At 41.1% G+C, this 26,384-nt stretch overlaps 1 protein-coding gene across 2 annotated transcripts in view; it reads right to left on the reverse strand.

Moving 5' to 3' along the window:
* Positions 1-634: 634 nt before the first annotated feature.
* LOC144497926 (DEP domain-containing protein 1B-like) overlaps positions 635-26,384 on the reverse strand; it is a 43,614-nt gene continuing 17,864 nt past the window's right edge. The window contains exons 5-12 of one of the 2 annotated variants that reach the window (XM_078219379.1): positions 25,499-25,629; positions 21,384-21,431; positions 19,121-19,261; positions 17,731-18,798; positions 11,143-11,315; positions 7,407-7,583; positions 3,914-4,099; positions 635-1,635 (exon numbers count right to left, since the gene is read on the reverse strand). In XM_078219379.1, the coding sequence (XP_078075505.1) occupies positions 1,477-1,635; positions 3,914-4,099; positions 7,407-7,583; positions 11,143-11,315; positions 17,731-18,798; positions 19,121-19,261; positions 21,384-21,431; positions 25,499-25,629 (2,083 nt within the window). In that variant the 3' untranslated portion in view covers positions 635-1,476. The remainder of the gene's footprint in view (positions 1,636-3,913; positions 4,100-7,406; positions 7,584-11,142; positions 11,316-17,730; positions 18,799-19,120; positions 19,262-21,383; positions 21,432-25,498; positions 25,630-26,384) is intronic. The other variant, XM_078219381.1, reaches the window with a different exon arrangement.

The raw sequence follows: 26,384 nt of genomic DNA on the forward strand, positions 1-26,384 counted from the left end.
GTTAGAGAGAAGAAGATTAAGAGGTGACTTAATAGAGGCATACAAGATGATCAGAGGATTAGATAGGGTGGATAGTGAGAGCATTTTTCCTCGGACGGTGATAGCTAGCACGAGGGGACATAGCTTTAAATTGAGGGGTGAGAGATATAGGACAGATGTCAGAGGTAGGTTCTTCACTCAGAGAGTAGTAAGGGCGTGGAATGCCCTGCCTGCAGCAGTAGTGGACTCGCCAATATTAAGGGCATTTAAATGGTCATTGAATAAACATATGGATGATATTGGAATAGTGTAGGTTAGATGGGCTTTAGATTGTTGCGCCAACCAGTGAAACCATCGACGGCCGAAGGGCCTGTACTGCGCTGTAATGTTCTATGTTCTAATATTGTAAGTTTTTAAATCTCAACCAGCAAGTTGCTTAGAACCATTTTTTAAAAGCAGAAACATGGGTGTTGCTGACTGGTGTCATATAGTTATGGCATAGGCTTACTTGCCGGCATCTCCACATCATAGGCTTACTTGACATTGAAATAAGAGAGACAGCCAACCTTCTACTAACAAAGTCAATATTATTACACTGGTAGCATGTTACTGTCGAACTATTACTGATATGTGAAGAATACATCAACAATTCAATGCATTACATACACACTATTATGCAGGGATTATTTATTGGTGTAATGTTTAAAGTATAATATTTGTCCGTGTACATGAAAGCTACTCAGTAATAAAAAGAGAAAGTCTGCAACTGCTGGAAGTCTAAAGCAGATACAAGCGATCAATAGACTGGCATATTTAAAAGGAAGAGAGCTTCTCAGAAAAAAGGCTTCACCCAAATTTCAACTTGACATCTATTGATAGATACTGATTGATCCATTGTGCATGTCATTATCAGGGTGGCAGTAACATTTTTGCCTGTCTATATGTAACCAACATCTCAAAAGCTAATGAATGGATTCAACAAAATGGATAGGGAAAAGTCCAAGGAAGAACTAATTCATTTTTGGTGCAAATGTAGATCTGGAGCCTGGACTTTAAAAAAAAATCTGTTACAACTTTCTAAATAAAACAACCCACATTTTAAAAAAAAATGTGGATTGTTTTAGAATGTCGTGGATTGTCTTAGCTGTCAAAACGAGAGCAGAATTTTCACAGCTGGTTGTTGAATTGGCCTGAAGCCTCTTCAGTGCGATGGAAGCTCTTAAAATAAAAATATTTCTTTTTTCAGCTTTGTAGTTCCAGGTCATCAACTGTACAGGGAATATCTTCAAAGAAGAGCTGCATAATTGTAATATTGTTGAGTTAACAGACTGTGGTGGAGACATGTCCCCTGAGTGTCCTCTTCATTTGTTACTTCTGTTTTTGTCCCTCTACCCCTGTAGAGGTGAATCATAAGAAATCTTTCCAGAAAAAAAATCACTTCATGGATGTTATTTGAAGTTTTGTGCAAATAGCTTGAAAATCCTGATCTTGTTTTATTCAATATCTCAGACTTTGCATTTTCTGAAGACTTTTAAGTGGTTTCTTTATTGTAATCAGCATTGGTGGTTTGATCTTGGGTTTATCCTGGAAGAGCTTGGCCTCGCTGTCAGTCATGGGGAAGCGGTTTTGATAAATTTCTGGATATTCTTTCTGAAACTGAAAGAAAAATTAATAGGCATCTCTACCAATTCCAGGAGTTATTTCTAGTCAACACTTGAAAAAGATTGCTTTCATTCTAATCTATACATGTAGGGGTCAATGTTAACTGTTACTGTTAGATGGGAAAGTGGGCAGCAGTTGATTACCCATTTTACAGCCTCTCCAATTTATGTTCCATTTCAGCCAATGGAAAAGAAAATTGGGCAGATTGTTAAAATAGTTGGCCAACTTAAAATTATTAGTGAAGGTGAGTTCAAACCTTTTGAAGTCAACGCCTTTGCATTTTATACATAATTAGTTAGGATTCATGTAAATATTATTCCTCAGACATTGAGGAAACATGCACATTTTCAGCCTCATGTAATAATCCCCAACATGGGCTTTTTATTAGATGCTGGGAAGTATTTAGTAAAGGGATGGTATGTGTCCTCAATTGACATTGCCTGTGGCTTTTCTGTGTTATTCAGATTATTGATGGGAGCAGGAAAAATTTAGAAGGTTGTGAAAAAGGCACAAGGGATCCTTGATGCTTTAAAATAGAAGCATAGAGCAGGAAAGCAAGGTAGTTATGGAAACCTTTCACAACATCAGTTAGGGTCTAACCAAAGTACTGAAAGAAAACCATTTGAATGAAGACAGAGAAGACCGATCATTTTAAGAGGTTAATTCTACAAATCGTTCAATATTGTAACAGGATGCAAAAAAATGCAGGAAAATCTAGGAAAGAGTAAAAGATTTTGGATCAGTAAAGATTTCAATTACTCCCAAATAAACAACAAAAAAGAGGGAGGAAGGGGGAAAAAGGAAAGGAGTTTTTAAATAGACATGATGGGACTTTTTATACTTTGTATTCAAGAAGCCAAACCAGAGGGGAACTGCTACTGGATCTAATAACGAAAAATGAACTGGAGCAGAAAAGAGAAGCAAGCATTGCTAATAGCGATCATAGCACAATGAAGTTTAAAATATTGACTGAGAGAAACTATATGCATCACTAAGTCCTAAGTTATTTGACTGAAAGACAAAAGACGGCAGTGGAGAAATATCTAAAAATTCTGAACAGTAGAATTCAAGAAATATATTCCATTAAACATGACCAAGCTTAGCCAGTGATGAAACATCATGGATGAATAAAATGAAGTGTAAAATTGAAAGTAAAGAAAAAGGCATAGACTAAACATATAGACAATGAAAGAAAGGGAAGGATGACTAAAGATAATATAAATTAGGAAATTATAAAAATGATGGAACTAAATTGAGGAGAATAGAGACAGAACAGCCGTGTCAATAGCAAAACAAAAGACAGACTGGAGTTATCACTGTGAAGGAATGCAAAGCTCAACTCACAAGACAACAAAATACTTAAATATTGAATATTTACCTTGTTTTGGCATTTACTGAGGAGACTAATAAGATTAAAATGACATTAGAAGAGAAAAAAAAGATATTTTAGATAAAATGGGGCAGGGAGTAACTAATTGTTAAGATCAAAATAATTGTTGTCAAAAGTAGAGCAGGTAAAACCACTTTTCTGGAAGAATTGAATCCACAAAATATTTTAAGAATATATATTTCTATACACATAATATATAATAATAAAAAATATATTTATGTATACACTTAAGGGAATTCTGCCAGAGGGTTGGCAGATAGTTAATGGTGATTTCTATATTTTATTTTAGAAAGGGAGATAGACCAAATCCAGGGGCAGAATTTTACAGGCCCCGTAAAATTCCCTGGGTAACCTTCCTGCTGCCCTTGACCTGTCCACACTCTTTAAGGTAAGGGAGGATGAATCCTTGGGTGCATAACAAGGAATCTGTTCAGACTGACATTCAGGCACTAAATGCAAGAATAATCTAAGAGATGCAGCACATCATTTCCTAGGTAATGTTTATGGACAGCTCAGGGCACTGAAGTCAATGTTTTAGTTGCAACCAGTGAAATCCACAGACAGGTGAATGAGAGTTATTAAACACCAGGAGACAAGGCATTACGGAGTCCCCTTTTCTTGAAGTGGTTCTGAAATACAATTGCAATTTTAAATGGTCATGAAGCCAAAAATGGGTAAATTTTAAGTTAGAACTCCCTCGCAGAAATTTAAAACATTTATGCAATAAAACAGTCTAAGCAACAATTGAAGCCTAATTGCCTTTTTCTGCAAAAGGATGGTGCAACTCATTTAGTCACCTTTTAAATTAGATGTTAGTTTATTTGTCATTATTTTTCCCCATCAAAAAAATCTGTTTTACATAAAGGTACTTCCTTTGCCTACTTGCTTAAGCTTTTTCCTCTTGTCTTTAACTGATAATTTCTTGTCTTCCACAATATTTTCCAATAACTCAGCTATTGCAGCCTGTGACACAGAAACCCTTTGCTCTTCAAATTCTTTGGTGCTTATCTGTTGGCAGAATGCATACATTGGGACTGTAGCATTTATGTTTGTGCTTGGATATGTAATCTGAAAAACAAGAATAAATTAATACTTTTAGCCCTTGAGGTTTACATGTACATAGAACATAAAACATTACAGCGCAGTACAGGCCCTTCGGCCCTCGATGTTGCACCGACCAGTGAAACCAATCTAAAGCCCATATAACCTACACTATTCCAATATCATCCATATGTTTATCCAATGACCATTTAAATGCCTTTAATGTTGGCGAGTCCACTATTGCTGCAGGCAGGGCATTCCACGCCCTTACTACTCTCTGAGTGAAGAACCTACCTCTGACATCTGTCCTATATCTATCACCCCTCAATTTCAAGCTATGTCCCCTCATGCTAGCTATCACCGTCCGAGAAAAAGGCTCTCACTATCCACCCTATCTAATCCTCTAATCATCTTGTATGCCTCTATTAAGTCACCTCTTAACCTTCTTCTCTCTAACGAAAACAACCTCAAGTCCCTCAGCCTTTCCTCATAAGACCTTCCCACCATACCAGGCAACATCCGAGTAAACCTCCTCTGCATCCTTTCCAACGCTTCCACATCCTTCCTATAATGCGGCGACCAGAACTGTACGCAATACTCCAAGTGTGGCCGCACCAGAGTTTTGTACAGCTGCAACATGACCTCCTGGCTCCGAAACTCAATCCCATCACCAATAAAAGCTAACAACCCTATCAACCTGGGTGCCAACTTTCAGGGATCTATGAACACGGACACCGAGATCTCTCTGTTCATCCACACTACCAAGTATCTTATCATTAGCCCAGTACTCTGTAATCCTGTTACTCCTTCCAAAGTGAATCACCTCACACTTTTCCGCATTGAACTCCATTTGCCACCTCTCAGCCCAGCTCTGCAGCTTATCTATGTCCCTCTGTAACCTGCAACAACCTTCCGCACTGTCCACAACTCCACCGACTTTAGCATCATCTGCAAATTTACTAACCCATCCTTGAACGCCCTCATCCAGGTCATTTATAAAAATGACAAACAGCAGTGGCCCCAAAACAGATCCTTGCGGTACACCACTAGTAACTGAACTCCAGGATGAACATTTCCTGTCAACCACCACCCTCTGTCTTCTTACAGCTAGCCAATTCCTGATCTAAACCACTAAATCACCCTCAATCCCATGCGTCCGTATTTTCTGCAATAGCTTACTGTGGGGAACCTTATCAAACGCTTTGCTGAAATCCTTATATACCACATCAACTGCTTTACCCTCATCCACCTCTTTAGTCACCTTCTCAAAGAACTCAATAAGGTTTGTGAGGCACAACCTACCCTTCACAAAACTGTGTTGACTATCCCTAATCAAATTATTCCTTTCTAGATGATTATAAATCCTATCTCTTCTAATCCCTTCCAAAACTTTGCCCACAACAGAAGTAAGGCTCGCTGGTCTACAATTACCAGGGTTGTCTCTACTCCCCTTCTTGAACAAGGGGACAACATTTGCTATCCTCCAATCTTCTGGCACTATTCCTGTAGACAATGACGACATAAAAATCAAAGCCAAAGGCTCTGCAATCTCCTCCCTAGCCTCCCAGCGAATCCTAGGATAAATCCCATCTGGCCCAGGGGACTTATCTATTTTCACACTTTCCAGAATGGCTAACATCTCCTCCTTATTAACCTCGATCCCGTCTAGTCCAATAGCCTGTATCTCAGTATTCTCCTCGACAACATTGTCTTTTTCCTGCGTGAATACTGACGAAAAATATTCATTTAGCGCCTCTCCTATCTCTTCAGGCTCCACGCACAACTTCCCACTACTGTCCTTGACTGGCCCTAATCTTACCCTAGTCATTCTTTTATTCCTGACATACCTATAGAAAGCTTTAGGGTTTTCCTTGATCCTACCTGCCAAAGACTTCTCATGTTCCTTCCTGGCTCTTCTTAACTCTCTCTTTACGTCCTTCTGGCTAACTTGTAACTCTCAAGCGCCCTAACTGAGCCTTCACGTTTCATCTTAACATAAGTCTCCTTCTTCCTCTTCACAAGAGATTCAACTTCTTTAGTAAACCACGGTTCCCTCGCTCGACCACTTCCTCCCTGCCTGATAGGTACATACTTATCAAGGACACGCAGTAGCTGTTCCTTAAACAAGCTCCACATTTCAATTGTGCCCATCCCCTGCAGTTTCCTTCCCCCAACCTACGCATCCTAAATCTCGCCTAATCGCATCATAATTTCCTTTCCCCCAGCTATAACTCTTGCCCTTTGGTATATACCTATCCCTTTCCATCGCTGAAGTAAACGTAACCGAATTGTGGTCACTATCACCAAAGTGCTCACCTACCTCCAAATTTAACACCTGGTCTGGTTCATTACCCAGTACCAAATCCAATGTGGCCTCGCCTCTTGTTGGCCTATCTACATACTGTGTCAGGAAACCCTCCTGCACACATTGGACAAAAACTGACCCCTCTAAAGTACTCGAACTATAGCTTTTCCAGTCAATATTTGTAAAGTTAAAGTCCCCCATAACAACTACCCTGCTACTTTCGCTCCTATCCAGAATCATCTTTGCAATCCTTTCCTCTACATCTCTGGAACTTTTTGGAGGCCTGTAGAAAACTCCCAACAGGGTGACCGCTCCTTTCCTGTTTCTAACCTCAGCCCATACTACCTCAGTAGACGAGTCCTCATCAAACATCCTTTCTGCCACCGTAATACTGTCCTTGACTAACAATGCCACACCTCCCCCTCTTTTACCACCTTCCCTGCTCTTACTGAAACATCTAAACCCCGGAACCTGCAACAACCATTCCTGTCCCTGCCTCCGAGATGGCCACAACATCGAAGTCCCAGGTACCAACCATGCTGCAAGTTCACCCACCTTATTCCAGATGCTCCTGGCGTTGAGGTATACACACTTCAAACCACCTTCCTGCCTGGCAGTACACTCCAGCGACCTTGAAACCTTATCCATGATCTCACTACTCTCAACCTCCTGTACACCGGAGCTACAATTCAGGTTCCCATCCCCCTGCTGAATTAGTTTAAACCCTCCTGAAGAGCATTAGCAAATTTCCCCACCAGGATATTGGTATCCCTCTGGTTCAGGTGTAGACCATCCCGTTTGTAGAGGTCCCACGTACCCCAGAATGAGCCCCAATTGTCCAGGTATCTGAATCCCTCACTCCCTCACCATCCCTGTAGCCACGTGTTCAACTGCTCTCTCTCCCTATTCCTCTCCTCACTATCACGTGGGACTGAAATTCATATTACCGCTATAGTGCATGAAGTTAAAACACATTCAATAACATGTATACTTTCAAAATCATTTATTACTAATGAAAGTATAGCATACCTGGACTCTTTGGAGATGATTGATGTGGTTGTCAACAGCATTCCTCAAATAAGGTGGTACCTGCAGAATTTCTTGTTGGTGGTCCAACATAAAGGAAACAAGTCGTGTGCCCAGTAATTCATCAAGGTCAGCTTCTTTTTCACAACGTAGTATACAACGTGAAAAAGTTTGAATTACCTATTAAGGAAACCAAAATGTTCAATCAAGAATTCGCATGCCAAATCTCATCCTTCAGTATCTTCTGCTTTTTGTTCAATATATTTTCTCCTTCGAAGACAGAAACTCAACTGCATAATGACAGCTCACCTTGCTGGAGACATTGGGGTCACCGACAGAGGGAGGTTGAGCAGCACGGTACCGTTGGAGTGTCATGGGATGAAGCCCACAGGGTTCCTTGCTGGAGTTCCTCTCCCTATGGCTTTACTTCACTCAAAAGTCTCTACAATCAGTGCCAGTAGGCTATTTGACCTTAATATGATGTTCGTATGGCAGTGATAGTCATGAAGTAGAATCTTGGATTGGCAACTGATTCACCACCTTCAACATCTACTTCCTCCATTACCAACGTACAGTGGCATCTACAAGATGTACTGCAGGAACTCACCAAGGTTCCTTCAACATCACTTTCCAAACCTGCAATGGACAAGGGCAGCAAATACATGGAAACATCCAGCTGCAATTTTCTCTCTAAGCCACTCACCATCCTGGCTTGGAACGATATCACTGTGCCTTCACTGTTGTTGGGTCAAAATCCTGAAACTCCCTTTCCAACAATACAATACTGTGGGCGTTCCTACAACATGGACTGCAGCAATTCAAGAACCACCTTAAAGGACCAAGAAGGTAGATGAGGGCAGTGCAGTTGATGTTGTCTACATGGACTTTAGCAAGGCATTTGACAAGGTGCCGCATGGTAGGTTGTTGCATAAGGATTCAGGGTGAGGTATCTAAATGGATACAAAATTGGCTTCTTGACAGAAGCCAGAGGGTGGTTGTAGAGAGTTGTTTTTCAAACTGGAGGCCTGTGACCAGCGGTGTGCCTCAGGGATCAGTGCTGGGCCAACTGTTATTTGTCATTTATATTAATGATTTGGATGAGAATATAGGGGGCATGGTTAGTAAGTTTGCAGATGACACCAAGATTGGTGGCATAGTGGACAGTGAAGAAAGTCATCTCCAATTACAATGGGATCTTGATCAATTGGGCCAGTGGGCTGACGAATGGCAGATGGAGTTTAATTTAGACAAATGCGAGGTGATGCATTTTGGTAGCTTGAACCAGGGCAGGACTTACTCAGTTAATGGTAGGGCGCTGGGGAGAGTTACAGAACAAAGAGATCTAGCGGTACATGTTCATAGCTCCTTGAAAATGGAGTCACAGGTGGGCAGAGTGGTGAAGAAGGCATTCAGCATGCTTGGTTTCATCGGTCCGAACATTGAATACAGGAGTTGGGACATCTTGTTGAAGTTGTACAAGACATTGGTAAGGCCACACTTGGAATACTGTGTGCAATTCTGGTCACCCTATTATAGAAAGGATATTATTAAACTAGAAAGAGTGCAGAAAAGATTGACTAGGATGCTATCGGGGCTTGATGGATTGAGTTATAAGGAGATGCTGAATAGACTGGGACTTTTTTCTCTGTAGCGTAGGAGGTTGAGGGGTGACCTTATAGAGGTCTGTAAAATACTGAGGGGCATAGACAAAGTAGATAGTCAATATCTTTTCCCAAAGGTAGGGGAGTCTAAAACTAGAGGGCATAGGTTTAAGGTGAGAGGGGAGAGATACAAAAGTGTCCAGAGGGGCAATTCTTTCACACAGAGGATGGCGAGTGTCTGGAACAAGCTGCCAGAGGTAGTAGTAGAGGCGGGTACAATTTTATCTTTTAAAAAACATTTAGATAGTCACATGAGTACGATGGGTATGGAAGGATATGGGCCAAATGCGGGCAATTGGGATTAGCTTAGGGGTTTTTAAAAAAAAAGGCGACGTGGCCAAGTTGGGCCGCAGGGCCTGTTTCCATGCTGTAAACCTCAATGACTCTATGACAATTGTACTGGTGACCACAAAACTAGGTGGGAATGTGAATTCTGAGGAGGATGCAAAGAGGCTTAAAAGGGATTTGGACAGGCTAAGTGAGTAGTAAGAACATTGCAGATGGAATAAAGTTGAAGTTATCCACTTTGATAGGCGAAACAGAAATAAGGAGCATTTCTTAAATAATGAAAAATTGGGAAGTGTTGATGTCCAAAGGGATCTGGGTGTTGTTGTAGACAAGTCACTGAAAGCTAATATGCAGGTGCAATTAGGAAGGCAAATGCTATACTTGCCTTTAGCACATGGCATTTTGAGTACAGGATAAAGAAGGTTTGCTGTACTTGTGTGGAATCTGGAATATTGTGTGCAGCTTTGGTCTCCTTACCCAAGGATATACTGGCCATAAAGGGAATGGAATGAAAGTTCACTGGATTAATCCCTAGGATGGCACCATTGTTTAGAAGAATGAGAGTTGAAGAATGAGATAATCTCATTCAAACATACAAAATTCTTACAGGGCTAAACAGGATAGATGCAGGAAGGATGTTTTCCCTGGTTGGGGGCAGAGGGGGTGCAGGATTGGCCTAGAACAAGGGGACACAGTCTCAGAATAAGAGATAGGCTATTTAGGACCCAGATGAGAAGGAATTTCTTCATTCAGAGGGTGACGAATCTTTGGAATTCTCTACCCCAAGAAGGCTGTGGAGTCTTAGTCAGAGTTTGTTCAAAGCAATGGTCACTCGACTTTGAAATACCGATGACATCTTACAGAAATATAGTGCAGGAAGATGGCATTGAGACAAAAGATTAGCCATGATCTAATTGAATGATGGACAATGCCTAAAGGGGCCTGCTCCTATGTTCCCGGAATGGGCAATAGAAGCTGGCCTAGCCAGCAACATCCATATTGCATGAATGAATAATTTTTGAAAAAGGGCATAAGCTGTGATGGGAGCCTTCATACAGGAGCTCATAAATTGCGCCTTGAACAGCTCAGACTTCAGGGACCAGTTAAGAGTGGGAGGTCAAAATTTGAGTGCAAGAACTACAGAGAAGGGACGGTCAGAAAGTTATATCCAAGGATGGAATTCCATACAGAAATTCATCAAGGAGTTGAAATTTCGCATTCCTGAATGCTTGTTTCTATCCAGGATGAGATAAGCTAATGCAGAGACCAAACTTCAAACTGTTCCTACTAGTTTGAACAGACTAGTGCCACATGACACATGGTTTCCCACTGAACTATGAGGCAAGGAAAAATAAAGCTTTTGTTCCCTTCTAGCATACCAATGATGTAGGTTAGTGCAATTTTTTTTCCAGTTTGTCACTCGACGAATTTGTAAGATCGCATTTACCCGAGTTTTATTTTAGACATCCACTACCTTCCTTTACATTTCATTTTGAATGTTATTGCAAGATAGCTGATATGGAAAATTAAACAAGGTAATAAGGTGCAAAATGGGCACCCCCTGCAGTTGGACAGAGGTTGGCAAAAGGAACTCTGCAGCTGGTTGGCTGTATCTGATTTTCAAGTGCCTGATGCAAAGATTGGGTGCTTGCCATTCCCATTTGGAGTGCAAAAATAATTTCAACCTACATTTGAAAAGAATATCAGAATCTTTACGAATTCAACTTGGTGCTAAGGCATGTCATATTTCACTATACCAGGTCGATATGATATTAAAGGTAGCCACATACCAACATTCTTGTTCCCATGGCTTCATGGAGTTGTGGCATATCTACATTCTGGCTGATGCGAGAAATCATGCGCATTAGTAGTTGCAGTTTTCTACGATTAGACGGAGGCAAGAAGAGACAACATATCTGAAGGGCTTCTATAGCAACCTGCTCCAGCTGAGGTTGTAGCAAACCTGTTGTACGGGTATGAATCAAGTTTTACTATATTATTCCCTGGACCGTCATCTCATGCATAAATGCACTAAAAGTGTTCCTAGAACATTTGAGAAATCAGTGTTTTCCACTATTTTTTTCCCCAAATCTAAATTTGAACATACCTGTACTATGTAAGTGTGATTTTCTTACAACCGGATCAAATACTGGAGAATACAATTTGTTAACAATAGTGTTGTATTAATAGTCACTGGTAAAGAACTGGAGTATTGCTTAAAACAAATAAAAAGAAACATGCTGTCAAAACTCATCAGGACAGGCGCAAGCATGTCAAATTTCAAAGGGAACAATATATACTGCATGAGAAAATGGTGCTGATTGACCAGAGCTAACTTGCCAACCAATATTACCATGGTGAATACTATTGTCCCTCCATGCTTTGTTTATGCAAAAGCAAAATGCAATGCCTGGACACATTCCTTTGACTGCAGAGCACAACTCCCTGCATATGAATATACACATCTTCTAGCAAGCTTAAGTGAGCTACATTGTGAACCTGACTGGTCATCTGAAACTGGTGGTTAGTGTAATTTTTAGCACACATGCAATTATTCAGCAAGTACTGTCCAATTGTGGAATCACATCTAATGCTAGACATTGTGCTCTGAGATTTGCAAGCACAGATAGGCTGAGTGTGGTCAGTTTCTGCCTACTGTGAACTGCCAAAGGGAGGTGTCGTTTGATACAATTAGTCAGTCGTTGGGATACGTACTTGGAATTGCACTGGCAGCGAAATTCGTATAGCACATTACTCATTTGTGTGGTCGGCAGAATGTCTTTTTGACTTGAGAGCAGCACCCTGTTAGTAGAAAAATGCCACTCATGTTGCCACTGCATAGTAGCAGCATGAAATGGCTAGCTCCACCTGTTGCTCAAATTTGAGAGATACTTTACCCCACCTGGGCAATTTGACGTAGACTAGGCACTTCTCAGGTGCAAAGGTGGTGAACATAGGCCCGCGAGCATGTGCAATACACAAGCAATAATATTGATGAGAGGTAGGTTGTACATTCCAACAGTTGGCTCAGCACATTCTTTCGGCTGTTTGTTGTAGGCAGAGCACTGACATACTCAACAAACGTGTACTTATAAATCTGAGAATACAATATCTAACGTTAGATATGATTCTGTGGTTGAGCAGCATTTGAACAATCTAGAGTGTGCTAAGAATTACCATAATTAATCAGACTTGCAGTGCACTCATGCTTTCACAAAATCATATGCAGTGAACAGTTCTCTGTAGACAGGAGTAATATGTCCAGACATTGTAAGTAAAAAAAAAGTACAATCAGTAAGGATAGGCAACAACGCCTCCTCCACGATCATCAGCAACACCAGTGCCCTAGAAGGCTATGTTCTCAGTCCCCTACTATACTCCTTATACACCTATGACTGTGTGGCCAAATTCCCCTCCAACTCAATTTTCAAGTTTGCTGACAACACCACTGTAGTGAGTCGGATCTCAAACAATGACGAGACAGAGTACAGGAATGAGATAGAGAATCTGGTGAACTGGTGCAACGACAATAATCTCCCCCTCAGTGTCAACAAAAAGAAGAAGATTGTCATTGACTTCAGGAAGCGTAGAGAACATGCCCCTGTCTACATCAATGGGACGAAGTGGAAAGGGTTGAGCTCTTCAAGTTTTTAGGTGTCCAGATCACCAACAACCTGTCCTGGTCCCCCCCATGCCGACACTATAGTTAAGAAAGCCCACCAACGCCTCTACTTTCTCAGAAAACTAAGGAAATTTGACATGTCAGCTACGACTCTCACCAACTTTTACAGATGCACCATAGAAAGCACTCTTTCTGGCTGTATCACAGCTTGGTATGGCTCCTGCTCTGCCCAAGACCGCAAAAAACTACAAAAGGTCATGAATGTAGCCCCAATCCATCATGCAAACCAGCCTCCCATTCACTGACTCTGTCTATACTTCCTGCTGCTTCGGCAAAGCAGCCAGCATAATTAAGGACCCCACGCATCCCAGACATTCTCTCTTTCACCTTCTTCCGTCAGGAAAAAGATACAAAAGTCTGAGGTACGTACCAGCCGACTCAAGAACAGCTTCTTCCCTGCTGCCATCAGACTTTTGAACGGACCTACCTTGCATTAAGTTGATCTTTCTTTACACCCTAGCTATGACTGTAACACTACATTCTGCACTCTCGTTTCCTTCTCTATGAACGGTATGCTCTGTCTGTATAGCACGCAAGAAACAATACTTTTCACTGTATGCTAATACATGTGACAATAATAAATCAAATCAAAATATTTTTGCATGAACAAGAACATGGGGAAACAAAGCTCCCTGGTGTATTTGACATGGCAACATTGACCAATCAAGTCGACTTACAGGAAATCAGCACTACTTTTCTCATACAGTATAAATTGCTGTTCCCTATGAAATTTGGCAGTTTTGCATCTGTCCTGATGAATCCCTGATTTCAGGTTTACATCAGGGTAAACAGAACATTTATTGAAGCATATTTAATTAGTAAAATAATTAAATATTATAAAGATAGCAGGATAGGCGATGTGTGGCTGTGGAAAGAATGTCTGAGCTCATGGACACCACTGTGAGCCAAGGCAGACACTTCTGCAGCTTGAGGAACTTCAGCTCAAAGTCACTGAGTTGCAGACACAGAGGGAAAAGTTACCTGGATACTTTATTTCAGGAAGGAGTCATTTCCCTTAGGCTAGGCAGATCTTTCCAGTTGGTCAATGGTCAGAGATAGCAGGGTGTGACTGAATCAGGCAGGTATGGGGAAATCAGTTTGTATTGCTGGAGGACCCTCAGCCCTGCCAATTGTCCAACAAGTGTGAGAGAGAGAGTGAGAGAGAGAGAGAGAGAGTGAGAGTGAGAGTGAGAGTGAGAGTGAGAGAGAGAGAGAGAGAGAGAGAGTGAGAGAGAGAGAGAGAGTGAGAGAGAGAGAGAGAGTGAGAGAGAGAGTGAGAGAGAGAGAGTGAGAGAGAGAGAGTGAGAGAGTGAGAGAGAGAGTGAGAGAGAGAGAGAGTGAGAGAGAGAGAGAGTGAGAGAGAGAGTGATGAGAGTGTGAGAACTAACCCCAATTTCCAGCACTTGGTTCATATCCTTGAATGTTATGATGTTTCAAATGCTCATCCAACTACTTTAAGGGTTGTAAGGTTTCTGGCCTCCACTATTTTCCTAGGCAGTGCATTTCAGATTCCCACCACCCTGAGTGAAAATGTTTTTTCTCAAGTTCCCTTTGAATCTCCTGCCCCTTACCCTAAAACTATGCCCCCCCCGTGATTGACCCCTCAACCAACGGGAACAGCTGTGTCTTATTCACCTGAAGGTGACGTTCACGAGGGGTCATAGGTTCAAGGTGAAGGGGGGGAGGATTAACACAGATATCAGAAGGACATATTTCACACAGAGGGTCGTGGGGGCCTGGAATGTGTTGCCGGGCAAGGTGGTGGAGGCGGACACACTGGGAACGTTTAAGACTTATCTAGACAGCTATATGAACGGAGTGGGAATGGAGGGATACAAAAGAGTGGTCTAGTTTGGACCAGGGAGCGGCGCGGGCTAATTGTTCCTGGTTTCTCGTTTCAAGCCTTCATTCTACGATCATCTTGCTGGTGCCAGTACAGAGTGAGACTGCGGATAGTTGGGAACCTGTCTCGGGGGCAGGGAATTCATATGGTGTTCGTGGAAGTGGAAATGACTAGGGTTGGGAAGCATTTTCCGATCGGGGCCATTGTGATCTCCTGGACTCGTTTCGATCGCCTCAGGGGGTCGGAGAGGAATTTCCCAGATTTTTTTTTCCCCATATTGGCCCTGGGGTTTTTCACTCTGGGTTTTCGCCTCTCCCTGGAGATCACATGGTCTGGAATGGGGGGGTGGGGGTAAGTTAATAGGTTGTAATGAACAAAGCATCATAGCTGTGAGGGACAGCTCGGTGGATAGGATATTGGTATGTAGATAGGCTGGAAAATTGGGCGGGGATCCTGGATTCAGGATTCAATCCTGGACCGGGGAGCGGCGCGGGCTTGGAGGGCCGAAGGGCCTGTTCCTGTGCTGCATTGTTCTTTGTTCTTTGTTCTTTGTGCTCATACCCCTCAATCTTATACATCTCAGTCATGACCTTTAGCCTTCTCTGCTCTAAAGAAAACAATCCAAACCTATCCAGTATATTCTTATAGCTCAAATGCTCCATCGCAGGCAATATCCTGATGAATCTCCTCTGTACCCCCTCTAGTGCAAACATATCCTTCCTATAGTGAGGTGACAGAACTGCACACAGTACTCCAGCTGTGGCTAACCAATGTTCTGTATAGCTTCAACATTACCTTCTTGCTCTTATACTCTATGCCATGACTGATAAACGCAAGTGTTCCATATACTATTCACCTGCTAAGTCACCATCAGGGATTTGTGATCCTCAGGATCCATCTGTTCCTCTGAGCTTCCTGGTGTCCTGCCATTCATTAAAGACTCCATTGTCTTGTTACTTCTTCCAAGGTGCATTACTTCACACTCATCAGGGTTAAATACCCTCTGCCACTGCTCTGCCCATCTGACCAACCCATCTACATCTTCCTGTAACCTACAACCTTCTTCTTCACTATTAATCGTACCTACCAGTATTGGCGTCATTTGCAAATATGCTTCAACCTTCTCAATCAATCTTTCATGTGGGACCTTGTCAAAGACTTTACTAAAATCCATATAAACTACATCAACTGCATTTTTCTCATCCACACGCTCGATCACATTTTTGAAAAATCTTATCAAATTTGTTAGGCATGACTTCTCTCTGACAAAGTCATGCTAACTATCTCTAATTAACCAATGCCTTTCCAAGTAGTCAGGGAAAAGTGAGGTATTCTGTTGGGACGGGTTCTTCTTAAACCTGGCCAATTATATAATTAGGATTGTGGACAGGGCTTTAAATTAACAAGTGGGTAGAAGACAAGGTGGAGAGTTTGGGTGAAGAGGGATTTAGAAATCTAAGGAGATAGGGCAAGGATAAAAGCTTTGACAAAGGGATATCTGGACTCAAAACGTCAGCTCATTTCTCTCCTATCAGATGCTATCAGACCTGCTGAGATTTTTCAACATTTTCTCTTTTGGTTGGAGATAGGGTGAGGCACTGGAACAGTATAGCAATGTGGGCAAGGTAAACCAAAGGCAACTGGAAGGGACAGAGAGTTTAACAAAAAACATACAAAAGCATACAAGGTCCTTGTAGGGAATATGAAAAGGGAAAAAAACGTTTTTTATCTGAATGAAGAATCTGCAGTAACATGGATCAACTCGAGGCAGAAATAGAAGCAAATGATTATATCTAATTACCATTACAGAAACATGGTTACAAGGTGATCAAGGCTGGGAACTAATATTCCAGTGTATATAATATTTTGGAAAGGCAGACGGAATGGCAAAGGAGGAATAGCCCTGGCAATCAAATTGGCAAGAGTGGGCTAGATAAGCTTGTAGAATGTTTATGAATTTGCCTGGAGAAATACATTGTGGAACCAATCAAAGATAAAGCTATCTTCAATCTAGTGTTTGTATAACGAAGCGGGTGCTTGTATAAGGAATGCAGCAAGTTAGCATGCATGTACAACAAGCAAATACGAAGGTCAATGTCGTGTTGGCTTTTATCACAAGGGGTTGGAGTACAAGAATAAAGTAGTCCTACTAAAATTGTATGGGATTTTGGTGAGACCACATTTAAGAAAGGATACCTTTAACTATAGAAAATACCATACTATAGAAACTATACTATAGAAATCATAGAAAATACACTTAAAGTTGGGATAGATGGATATTTGGTCTCAGAAAATAAAGGCATAGGGGGAAAACGGGAAGGTGGAGTTGAAACCAAAGATCAGCAATGATCATGTTGAATGGTGGCGTAGTCTCCTTACAATATTGAATGGTGGAGCAGTCTCATCAGGCCATGTGGTCTACTCCTGCTCCTATTTCTTGTATCCTTGAGTGCAAAATGAGGACCTTTGACAGCATGTTTCCTTTCCAGAAATATTGTACAAGCATACTCCTAATACACAAACATTAGATTTCCCTCTACCCAGTCTGAATGAAATACAGTGACAGGTTGGGATCATAATCTATCATTGCTGTCACCATCAAGCTACTGATAGGTAATCCAAAATACTTTCAGCAATACCAGCCTCAATCTTTACAATCCACTTATTTCACCAAGTACACCAACACTAAATGCACTATTGGTTCTATTATATTAATTTAATTAATTAATATCCCATTAAATATAGCTAAACTTGTGAAATTAATCCAGTCTTTTCCAAATATAAATGGACAAAATTACACAAACTCAGACAAAAGCACCAAGCAATGCATGCAATATTCAGCATTTATCTTACTTTGCGTGCCATTTAAACATCCTACAAATGTCGAATGGCAACCAGTTGAAGGGTTTTCAGATCCATCCACAGTGCATTTGTGACACTGGAACATATCTATAGCTGGATATTCACTGTCCACTGTAGCAGCAAAACTGATTGGGTTTGGTCTTCTTAGTCCTGGCTGAGCCGAAAAATCAGGTTTCATAGTGACTTCAGCAACTGGAGCATTTATATTGAAGTGGCTGCCTATATCTTTGGATACTTTACTGTTACTGGCTGTATTTAATTCATGGTAGTTCATTTTAGAAAAGTGGTGCAATCGCCTCAATTGTAAATTCCGTGTTTGCTGGCCCTGATCATGAATGGATTTTTGGTTGACAGCATTGGTAGACTCTCCTTCGAGCAATTTTTGATTTTTATAATTAGTCCAAGGCTCTTTACTGGATTCAGTCAAGGTCCATGCTGAGCCAAACCTAGAAGTTGAGTTAGAAATTTGCTGTCGGCCACTTTCCAAATAAAGATTCAACATGGATTCTGCTTTTGGTCTACTTTTCGTAAAGTAATGCACGTTTTGACCACGTTCATTATCATTTTGATGTCTTGCTTCATTTAGGTCAGTGTGGCACAGTGGTTTGTGCAGTTCATCTCCACTTGAAAGGTTCACAATATTTCCCACGGAGTAGCATTTAGACTTGATAGAATCATGCTGTACGTGATCATTCTTTAAATTTGTCAGATTCTCGCAGCTGCCTCCTATCATCTGCGCTTGGATATCAGCTTTTCTGTGGCTTTTTGCACACTGGTTTAAACGTTTAGCACATCCTTTTTGAAGGTTGTGCTCATTTCGATTTAGTTTTTGCCCAGATGTACATTGCAATTCCTCCTGTTTATCTGGTTCAAATAAAGGGTTGTTTTCTTGCAAAATGTCTTTGCGAATTAAACTTAGTAACAGGCACTCTGTTGATTTGAAAGAATTTATATGACTATTCAAATGTTGTGATTTTCTTGGCTGTGGACAACTGGGTTCATCCAAATTCTTGCGCTTTCCTTGCTGTCTGTTGGAGATCATGATGTAACCACATAAAACTAACAGAAAACCAAAACAGATTTAGGTACACAGAGTGCAAATAAACAGTAAACATTAGCAATGAGCTCAGCAAGAACAAAATACAAGACACGTTGCAAAATGTGTTAGTAACATAGAAAACACAAAGCAGACTAAAAAAAAGCAACAATTACAAAAGGGTACAACTTACTTGTACTTAACTACTCTTCTCAAAAGCATTTGTAAAAATCACAGGTCAAATGGAGCATTAAGTACAATAAACCTTCATAATAAGGCATTAACAGTAGCACAACTCCAGGCATTAAAATCCATATCTGGTTATTTTTGTGTTCATGTACCTACCCAATATATTCACAAAGAGTTCATAATGTTCAAATGTAAGCAGTGGCTCAGGAAGATTTAGAAAGTAATCTGCAATGGTTTTAAAAACATCTCGCTCAAAACCAGGATAACTTGGCTGGGTCAGGTCATTGTTCCGGGGCCCTGAATGAAAAAAACATCATAAATATTAATAGAAATACAGAGTGACAATAATGAAGATAATCTCAGAGGGCCTATAGGAAACTAAATAGAAATGTAAAATAAAAAAATTAAATCAATTTCCAATAGGGTCAAACAACTTGTTACAAATGAGATAACCTCAAACCTTCCATTGGTGTTACTCATGAGTCAGCAAATTATGGATTCAAGCCTCACTGGGATTTAAGCATATAATATATGATGACATTCCAGTGCAGTTCTTCCATCACAGGAATGGATATCAAACTCTGGTGTCCAAATTTTAATTGGAAAACAGACAAAGTGAATATATTTTTATATTTTCCTATGGCGTTGCTTAGATGGAGGAGTAGGCCATTCAACCCATCATGCTTGCTCTGCCATTCAATACAATTATAGCTGATCATCCACTTCAATGTCTTTTGTTGTTGTGTCCCCACCCCCAAATGCTTTTGTAAGTGATTTCTAGATACTCTGCTTTGAAAATATTCTGACTGAACTCCCTTAGCCCCTTGGGGGAGAGAATTCAAAAGATTCACAACTCTCCTGAGAAAAGATATTTCTCCTCATCTTAATCCTAAATGATTTCCCCCTTATTTTGAAATTGCGTAACCTGATTCTAGATTCCCCAACCTCAGGAAACATGCATCTACCCTATCTATGCCTTTAAGTAGTTTGTAGGTTTCATGAGATCCCCTCTCATTCTTCTAAACTCTTAAAGACTCAGTTTGCCCAAACTTTCATAAGACAGTTCCGCCATCCCTGGAACAAGTCTGGTGAACCTTTGTTGCACTAAAGCAATATCCTTCCTAAGGCAAGGGGGCCAAAATGTACACAATCCTCCAGGTGTGGTCTAACCAAGGTTCTATACACTTGAAGTAAGACTTCATTACTCCTGTGCTCAAATCCTCCTACAGTAAAGGCCAATATGCCTTTAGCCTTTCTAATTGCCTGCCACTTTTGCATGCAAGCCTTCAGTGACTTATTTATGGAAATATCCAGGTCCCTTTATACATCCACATTTGCTAATCGCTCGCCATTTAGGAAATACTGCGCATATCTGTTCCTCCTACAAAAGGTAATAAACAAACTGACCTCTAACAGTTGAGGTGTTTAGGCCATATAGAAGTTAACACGAGATCTAAAGTGACTCATTAGACAATTTAATTTTAGTTTACTGTAGTCCTGGATGTTCTCATTTTGGAACTGATTTTTGCAAATCTGCCCATTATTCTGTGGAAATGAGTGTCTGTTACATTTCATATGGAAAGAAAAGCTTCTGTAGGAGGAGGGGAGTGAAACCATAGGTGCAGAAATATTTGGAGTAAATTAGTTTACTCCATGCAGTTAATTTTTAATGCTGAGAATGTACAGCAAGATGGTGTGCAAGGATGGGCAAATGGAATTAGAGTATTGGGGCATAGGATGAGGCATGAATATCTGAAGAGCAATCCATCTCTGTGCAAGCATCATGATGCGTCACCCTTGTCTCTTCTCTATTTGCATGGTTTCGCCAACCCGGGGGAACAGCAATGCTCAAATATTTGGTCAAAATGTAGGTTGGGGTCAGCCTATACTCCTTCAACTCCAAACCCTACGAGAAAAAAACCTTCCACTCCCTCCCACACTTTCTACCTCCCGCTTGGTCCACACCTCTCCATGCATGGTGCAGCTGTCTTACTTCTTCCCACCCTTGCCTGACATATCCTCTCCCTGATACATCCTCTCTCCTTCCTACTGTGTCCCTCTATGCCTTTACTCCAAATAATTCTGCACCTATGGTCTCATTCCCCTAACTCCCTGTCCCCCACATCTACACCAATATTTTCCCCTTCTCCTACAGAAGTTTATTTTTGATGCACTTACTCACTCCACTTTCTCACCTCACGTGCCCACTCCTCTTTCACAATATTTATTTCACCCTACATATTCTCTTTTATTCTTTTGCTATGCATTCCCATCCCATTCTTTCTATTTACTCTTTTCACAGTCCAACTACTTTTTCCTTTCTACCCCAAGCAGATCAGAATGGAAACTACATATACTGATCTCTGTGCCAATTCTGCTTATTTGAGCTCATTTTTTAAATTTTGCATTGATAACTTACAGTTTGCTAGACACTTCATAGCTGACAGCACCCAATGAGGCAAGTCCTCTGCAAAAAAGAATAAAAATACTTGAGGAAGAAATTTTACCTACATGAAATTGTTCAGCACATTAAAATTACCCCATCTCATGTGGAAACTAGGTAATGATATACCACCAGATTTCTCTATTTATTTTGTTATGATCTTAGACCAGACTCCCAAGGTTTTGGCAAGATCAATAATGCTTTATTTGAAGTCAACAAATTTTGAGATTCAAGTCACAAGATTCCATGGGATTTGAACAAAGATAAATTTTACTGTACAAGGTCAGGAAAATAAAACAATTTACAATATCCATCTTGTACTCCAATATTGAGGGTTAATATGAGATACAAGTGAATTAACAGTTAAGCTGCAGTTCAATGCATTACATGGCGCAATAAATGGCAAATGCATTCAGCACAGGGTCAATGAATTACTCAACAACCCACCCAGATATCAATAAACATGGAGTCAACCAATTTCACAGAAATTGTCCTTTGCATTTGAGATCCCTGTCTTCGCCTTCAAAAATCTCCCTTGAAATTCTCTGCACAAGTTGCTCCAACTTGGACAGCATCAATGACAACCCAGCTGCAGGCTTTCAATCTTATCTTCCAAGATTTTGTTCCCCTGGATTCCCAAACATACACTCAGGCACCAACACTTGAGCACAACTTCAACTACTGAGCAGCCTTATCCATAAAAGTGTGCTAACCGCAGCCCTTTTACTGCTTGGGGCCTTTTTCTTTGCTCCTCTCTTTTAAATAAAACTAGGACCTCTTCCTGTCACCTGTCTGGGTCATGACTTCAATGGTGCTTCACACCTATCGCATGATCTGGGTTTTCACACTGTTTTCCATGTCTGTGCAAATGTGCTGGGCCCATCCTCAGCCCAAAGAACTTACACTGCTGAATTGTGCATGTGCATCCCACTCCCATTCTGTGGAAACTCGAGGTCTGTTGGGATTTGGGGTTTCTGACCTCCACTCTTGCTTCCAAAGTAATTGTGACTAGCAGAACAACTCTGATTTTAAAATCAAAATCAGATTCCCTGTTAGCCTTAATATAAAAGCAAAATACTGTGGATGCTGGAGTTCTGAAACAAAAATAAAATTCTGCAAAAACTCAGCAGGTCTGACAGCATCTATAGCGAGAGAAATAGAGTTAATGTTTCAAGTCCAATAGGACTCTTTGGAAATGGAGATGTTAGAATGTAACAAATGATAACATTGGATCTGTTATAATGTGACCAATGGTAACATGCTGTGAGAGTCAGCTGACCAGGTAGACTATGTAACCAATGACAAAATGACGTGGTGGTCAGCTGACCAACTGACTCAGTATAAATAAAATGCAATTAGGTATTGTGGGAAGCTTGGATGGCCCAGGGTATGGCCTCAAGTGTTGGAGTAATGAAGTTTCTTTATTAAGCCTTTTTTGATTTGTCTATTGCAGTAAGTTTTATTTTATTGCTTGCAACTGAAGAGTTGCTGCTGCTGGATGAACAGGGGAGAAGTAGGAATGTGATGAGTTTTATGCTTTTGAGAAATCTGGGGACAGGCGGTGGAAAAGAGAAGGTCTAGGGAAGGTTAGAAGTCAGGGGAGATTAAATGACAAAGCTGTGATGGAACCAAAAGCAAAGGGAGTGGCACTGAGTACTAAAGAAACAAGGTGTGAGAATAAGGGATGCCAGACCACAGGGGCCTGAGGCCTGGAGGCTTAAAGGCCTCATAGCCTGCAGGAGGAGGGTTGAACAGGAGGACATATGCACTGAGACTGGGCTGCCCCATTTAATTGAAGATTGGTGCTTTCCAACTGCAGGGGTGAGGTAAAGACTACTTTTGGACTCAGAGCCAGGTCCCTCCAGGGCTGAAAATGCCAAGTCCTCTCACCCACTGAGGAACACCGTGCACCCATCCCCCCATAACATTTGTCCCAACTCCTAGCACTGAGCACTCTTGTCCCGAGGCTGGAGTTTTCTCTGGACTCCCTAGCTGACCCAGTGTCTATGGTAGAGTGGGGGGTCTGAGCCGCCACTGCCCTCTGGCCCAGAATCCAGAGAGGAGACTGCAGAGGACCCTTAACTCTGGGGCAACTTGTTTTCCCACCACAGACAGAGTCCAGCTAGCTCTCGCCTGCTGGTTGGATTTGGCGCTGTTGGTCTGGTCTGTGCATATCTACTCAAAGGGAGTGCCGGATTCAGACTGAAATGGACAATGCTGGCTGACTAGTTTCCTTGCTGGGCTTTTGAGGGAGTAGAGAGGTGCATTTATGCCCCTGCTCCCTCTGAGCATTTAAAAGTGGTGTTGGCGAAAGTTGCACAATACTTTTGACATGAAGGTATCCATAGCCAACTTCAACGGCAGCAGAGGGGCACAACGCAGGTTCCAGAACTTCTCAGTCCTCTGGGATGGGAAGTATGCAGCATGCACCCTGTAAGAAACACACACCGATCTAGGACACAAAGCCACGTGGCTCCAGTAGTGGCGAGGGGGTGTCTACATGAGTCATCTAGCCCATCTTTGTCTGGCTGAGAAATCCTGGCTGGCAAATTGGCCTGTGATGCTGGACAGGACTACTCAGTCTTATAGGGGAAGAGTTCTTGTCATAAACCAGCTGATCGCTTCCACATTGTGGTACTGGCTGTGACCCTGCCCCCTGATTTTTATCACAAACATCCAGAGAATGCTTATGCAATAGACTGCATTGGATTGCTGCTGAGGTTCTGAGTCTCCCATTTAGGGAGGGCAATCAGGCGCTGGTGTGCCTTTGCCTTCAGACCCTTTTTTGGTTATTTAAAAAAATCTTTTTTGTTGCTGTTTAATTTGCACTTGAGCCTCATGCTCCTGCAGGCACCTAATTTTGGAGGGAGAGGGAGGGGAGGGGGATGGAGGGAGAGAGACACTTGCCTTCAACAGGTCCAGACAGCAGGTGACCAAGGGGTCATTTGACTTGACTGTCCCCCTCCACAGCTAGATGTCCCTGGTGAGGGAACATGTGGTGTTCATGGGCACCATTGAGGTCTTCTGTACATGTCTGGCACCGCAAGGTCTGGAGTGTATTTATAGACCTTTAAACCAAAATGTGATTAAATGATTTTTGAGTTTCATTTGCTTTTGTTTCAGCAGTCCCCCTTTAAGAGGCTGCTGCTCTTGCTTTGTCCCTCAGTTTATTTATTTAATTTGGTTCAACCCAAAAGAGGGTGTACACCACGGTAGTGGTTTTATTATGGAATGCAATGTTCCTTTCCAGTTGGGCTTCATGACATTTTTATCATTTAATCTCCCCTGCCCTTTAATTTATCCTTGCCCTTCTGTTGCAACACTGACGTTTCCCCCTTTTTTTCCCCTCAACAGTATAAAGCCCACACTCCTACCCCTCTCCACTTCCAAATATAAGTCGTATTGGACTCCATGTTCTCTGCTCTAAGGATAGAAACCCAATCAATCATTCTAGTAAATGTTTTTGTCGCTTCTCCAGTCATCATTAGAGTTGGATTTTAAAAGTTTTTCCAGCGCAAACACTATTTCCCATTACTTAAAATAAAAACTCACACAGATGATTATTCTAAGAGACATCTTTGTACAAGAGAGAAATTGCTAAAGTGAGAGTTGAACTGGGATACAAATTACCAGAAACGGGAAAAGAGATTTAAATATGGAAACAATATAGCTATTGCTCTCAGTGATGATTTGAAGAGTCTATTTGTGGCTTACCAAAAATGAAAAGTAAATTGCCCGCACGCAATCAGTAGGAAAGTATTTTACCAAGCAAGCTTCTTATCACTCTTGCTTTGATATCTACATCTCTGAAGTGTCTTGGAATATATTTTGCACTTTACTTTAACCACTGTACAAAGGTCTTTTTTCAGGATCCATGAAATTTTGGTTTTAAACAGCTGTACAATTTAGCTGTTATCAAATTACATTGTAATAAGAAAAATAGATAATTCAAAATGCCATATCCACCAGCAGCTAGCTAGTAGCAAATCAAAGAATAGGAGGTTCATACCTGATGGGCAAAAGGCACACATTGTCATGGAATGAGCAGCTTGTCTCCATCTTCAATGCCATCAGAAATATGAAAGTCTCACCTGATTTGTCTTGTAATATTACAACTCCGTGTTTACTGACATTACGCACGTTGTATAAAATGTGCTGAGGGATGACTTGGGAGAAATCCAGGACCTCATCTAATGAAGCTAAGCCTAAGATTTTCTGCAGGCTGGAAAAAACACATTACCATACAGAATAATGAATATTAGGAAGCTACTACAAGTAATTTTGCTGTTAAAGTACAAGAGCAAGTTATAATTGGTTTGTGTTCTCAGTATCGGAGAGAGTTTAATACATTTCCTGATTTGATTCTATTCTGATTTTAATTGGATTTAACTGTTCAAAATTACGAAAGATATTCTCATGTTTAAAATAAACAACCACATTAACCATCCATCCTTTTAGTTTTGTGGAATTTACCCATCTAAAAGTTCCGTAGTTAAAATTTTCTGTTACAGAACTAATATAAAAAGATCATACAAATGGATACATTTTTGAATACAATGTCAAATATGAATCAAACTAATAGTCCACTTGTAATGTATGCAAGTTAGTAAAGACAATGTAATGTTTGGCTCCTTTATGGGGTGACCTGCGAGGTTCACGTGACCCAGGTAACCAATCAGGGACCAGGGTGGAGAAATCACCCTAGTATGTGCAAGCTTCTGTATCAGTTTGATCCTGGAAGCTGACCAGCAGCCATGAGGCAGCAAATCTGTTTTTATAGTTGTCTGTAAATAAACATTGCAATTGTTATTTACCTAATTGGTGGACAGGAATTATTACACTGGCAATGAGGATAAAATTTTAAAAAACGGCCCCAAGATCAAGAGTATAAAATCATGACATTCAACTCAAGTTGAGAAAGTGTTTGCCGATATGCTCTTATTCAGACAGAGATCCTTTTGATGCCTCATCTGAAAC

Source organism: Mustelus asterias, chromosome 8, assembly GCF_964213995.1.
Source record: "Mustelus asterias chromosome 8, sMusAst1.hap1.1, whole genome shotgun sequence".
NCBI lineage: Eukaryota > Metazoa > Chordata > Chondrichthyes > Carcharhiniformes > Triakidae > Mustelus > Mustelus asterias.